Source organism: Nannospalax galili, unplaced genomic scaffold (genome assembly GCF_000622305.1).
Source record: "Nannospalax galili isolate Female #2095 unplaced genomic scaffold, S.galili_v1.0 scaffold1639, whole genome shotgun sequence".
Classification (NCBI taxonomy): domain Eukaryota; kingdom Metazoa; phylum Chordata; class Mammalia; order Rodentia; family Spalacidae; genus Nannospalax; species Nannospalax galili.
Genome location: NW_008343206.1, coordinates 912,527 through 917,004, shown reverse-complemented (window position 1 = coordinate 917,004; position 4,478 = coordinate 912,527). Strand labels below are relative to the sequence as shown.

General features: G+C 54.4%; 1 protein-coding gene across 1 annotated transcript in view; it reads left to right on the top strand.

Moving 5' to 3' along the window:
* Positions 1-2,541: 2,541 nt before the first annotated feature.
* The window catches only part of Tspan32 (tetraspanin 32), a 35,846-nt gene continuing 33,909 nt past the window's right edge, over positions 2,542-4,478 (top strand). The window contains exon 1 of the mRNA XM_008839201.3: positions 2,542-2,607. Within this exon, the coding sequence (XP_008837423.1) occupies positions 2,542-2,607 (66 nt within the window). The remainder of the gene's footprint in view (positions 2,608-4,478) is intronic.

Sequence of the window (4,478 nt, the reverse complement as noted above, 5' to 3'; positions counted from 1 at the left end):
ATCAGCACAAAGGAAATGGAGAGGAAAGGGAAAGGACTCAGATGCCCCAGGCCATCAGGTTCAGGGAATGCCCCAGGGCTTTTGTATAAACAAAGGTTTTACAGGGTGTCCAGGAGGGGGTTAAAAAACTTGAATTCTTTACCTTAAACCAAAGTTTTACTGTGTTTGACAGAAAGAACTGATATTTAATGATTTTTACAACATGCACACATACACAGCACATACACAACACATACACACACAGGCAGAGACATGCACAGATACAAACACACATACAGAGAAGCCCAGTATCTCATAGATCTGGACGAGGTAGGACAACTGACCAGCAATAAGCCTGGCCTCAGGACAGGGGCTATGGAAGGGCCAGAGTGGGCAACCTGCAAGGAGTGGGCCACCCCCAGGGTGGTGGACATCACCCTGAGGCAGGTGGTGGGTGGGACTGAAGAGTCCCCTGGCAGACCACTTCCTCCTGCAGAGACACCTCAGGGAAGACGGAAGCACAGCTTTCCACGGTCTGTGTCGCCATGCAACGCATGGTTCCCTGGCCCCGCTGGTGGCCACGGGGAAGAGAAGGTGGTCAGACTTCATGCTGGAGGGCTCACCACTTTGAGAGGACACACTGGGGCCACCTTTAAGAAGGACCTGGCTCCACTCTTAAAGTCTTCCCATTGGGCCCAGAGGCATCGGGAGTGGGTGCTGGGTGGTGCACAGCCCACAGCAGGCCCTGGAGGTGGCCTGGCTCTTCCCTTCATGCAGGAGGAGAAAGGCCGTCAGGAGTGAGCCGGGCCAGGCTGTAGGCAAGCAGCGGCGGGCTCCACTGCCAATGATCCAGTGTACTGGATGCTCACTCACTCCTGAGGTCCTGACCGGGCTGCACCCAAGCTGATACATACCTGGGCTAGGCTGCACCCCAGATGGCCCCCACACGGCCTGGACCCAGGACTTCACAATGAGAGACAGCAGGCACAGGACACCCGGCATTCCATCTCAGGAAGGTGACTCTGGGAAATTGGAGCTGTAGAGGGGCCACTTGGAGCTCTGTGAGTGCCCCTCGGGCAGAGAGAAGAAAGAGGGAGCTGAAGCAAAGGTCACCAGCATCAGCCTTCCTGAGTGGTAACCACCTGGGCTAGCACTGGTGGCCACACAGAGCCCTGTTCCACAGGCTTCTGGAAGGTCCAGGGCTATCTGCTTTCCTTACCAAGATGCCCTCAGTCTAAGAGGACCCACATTATAGGATGAGGAAGGGGAGCTAAGCACACATGCTCTACCAGGGGTCAGCATGCCCCCTGCCCTGGAGTGGCCTCAGCGTTTCAACTGGCTCAGACCTGAGCAGACTGCTTGTACAGAGGGCACTCCCTCCATGGCCACATTCACCTTGGTCTCCAAAGGCTTGCTTAGCATGGCCCGTATGTGTTTGAGCTTGTTACCCTGCCCGGGTCCGTGGCTTATATCATTCTGTATGATTACAGGTGTGCGTTTTAGTAAAGGAGACCTGTGGGTGTGAGAGGCTCAGGCCTTCCTGTGGGGCCCCAAGATTGTTGTTCTGATGTGCTCATTCACAAACGAAGGAAGGGAATACCTGTTCTCTTTCAAAACATGGCTGACAGAGCGTTTAAATACTGTTAGTTTCTTTGTGTGTGTGTGTGTGTGTGTGTGTGTGTGTGTGTGTGTGTGTGTGTGTGTGTGTGTGTGTGTGTGTGTGTGTGTGTGTGTGTGTGTGTTTTCCTCTCTGGGTACACATGTGTGCATGTGGAGGTCAGAAGACAACCTCAGATATGGTTTCTCAGGAGCAGTCCACATGGTTTTTCATGACAGGGTGTCTTACTAGCCTAGAACTCACCAAGTAGGTTAGATTGACTGGCCTGGGAGCCCCAGAGATGCTCCTGTCTCAGCCTGGGATGACTCCCACACACCAAGCCCAGCTCTCCTTCCCATAGTGCTGAGGACCCGACCTCAGGTCTTTAGACTTGCACGGCAAGCACTTTACCAACTGAACCATCTCCCCAACCCTAATTATTTTTGAGACAGGGTCTCACTATATATCTTGGCCTGGCCTCCAACTTCCTGCAGCCCTCCTGCCTCTGCCTCCCAGTGATGGTATTATGAGCATGTGCCACCATGCCTGACTTCCTAGGGCCCATTGGTGTTTGCCTTAGACCCCGTCTCCCAAAGTCCTGCCAGGACTGCCCTCAAGAAGGTGTCCTAGGGCGTGGCCCTCTTCCTCCCGCCCCGCCCTAAGGCTCCACACTCTCCCCTGGGTGCAGCGTGGCCCCACCCATCCACCAACCCACCAGGAGGCCTCAGACAGCTACCAGACCCAGACGTCTGGGGTCTGACTGGGGCAACAGCCTGTGTAGGAGCTGCCCTTCCCCTTCCTGCCTGCCCTTCTGGGGCACCCAGCTGCTCACTTGTAGGAGCTGTTGTAGCCAACCTACTGGGTCCGCTGAGGTCTGAGGTCCCCACCCAGTGGGAAACCACAGAAGAGAGGGGAAGGGATGGAAAGGACGGGGAGGGGATGAAAAGGAAGAGGAGAGGTGCACCATGGGGCACTGGAGGCGAGTAAAGATTGCCAAATGCCAGATGCTGCTCACCGGCTTCTTTGTCTTGGTAACACGCAGGTGGGGCAAGAGGAGATGGGCGGGCAGGGGTAGGAGCAGTATGCCCTGCTCCAAGCCTCCAGTGCTGTGGTCAGCCCTTCCCCTACATACCAGGGGAGTGTCGCCTCACTCGCTGTGTCCTGAAGACTGGTACTGGGTCCCTGGTGGCCACTCCAAGAGGACTGTGGCCCCCTGGGCATGACGCCCCTGCAGGCAGCAGCCGTCCTCCTGAAGGGTTTGGTGACGAGCCTGGCTTGGCTGGTGACTTGGAGTGTGGAAGGGCTGCCAGGGAAGGGATGCTGGCTGCCTGGGCTCCGGGACTCGCCTGCCTTCTCCCACCCTGGGGTGCTTTCATGGGCTGGGGATGGCTGGGGGCTGCAGGGTCTCTGCAGACAATTTGATGTGAGGTTCTGGGTCCTTAGAGAAAACAGGCACCCAGAAAACAGGTAAGTGTGCACACCTTGTACTTGTCAGATTCTGTGTGTGTGTGTGTGTGCGTGCGCACGCACTAGGGTGTTTGTGGGAGGGACCACCCCTACACACACACACACACAGACACACACACACAGACACACAGACACAGACACAGAGACACACACAGAGACACACACAGACACACACATAGAGACACACACGGACACACACACACAGAGACACACACACAGACACACAGACACACAGAGACACACACAGAGACACACACAGACACACACACACAGACACACAGACACAGACACAGAGACACACACAGAGACACACAGAGACACACAGAGAGACACACAGACACACACACACACAGAGACACACACACACAGACACAGAGACACACACAGAGACACACAGAGACACACAGAGACACACACGGACACACACACACACAGAGACACACACACAGACACAGACACACAGAGACACACAGACATACACACACACAGACACACACACAGAGACACAGAGACACACACAGAGACACACACAGACACACACAGAGACACACGGACACACACACACACACAGACACACACACACAGACACAGAGACACACAGAGACACACAGAGACACACACGGACACACACAGAGACACACACACAGACACAGACACACAGAGACACACAGAGAAACACACACACAGACACACACACAGAGACACACACACACACACACACACAGACACACACACAGACACAGAGACACACAGAGACACACAGAGACACACACACAGACACACACAGACACACAGACACACACACACAGAGACACACAGACACACACACCCAGACACACACACACACACAGACACACACACAGACACAGAGACACACAGAGACACACAGAGACACACACACAGACACACACAGACACACAGACACACACACACAGAGACACACAGACACACACACCCAGACACACACACACACACAGACACACACACAGACACAGAGACACACAGAGACACACAGAGACACAGACAGACACACACAGAGACACACACACAGACACAGACACACACAGACACACAGAGACACACACGGACACACACACACACAGAGACAAACACAGACACACAGACACACAGAGACACACAGAGAAACACACACAGAGAGACACACACACAGAGACACACACACAGAGACACACACACAGAGACACACAGACACACAGACACACACACAGACACACACACACAGACACAGAGACACACACAGAGACACACACAGACACACAGACACACAGACACACACACAGACACACATACACAGAGACACACACGGACACACACACACAGAGACACACACACAGACACACAGACACACAGAGACACACAGAGAAACACACACACAGACACACACACAGAGACACACACAGACACACACAGACAT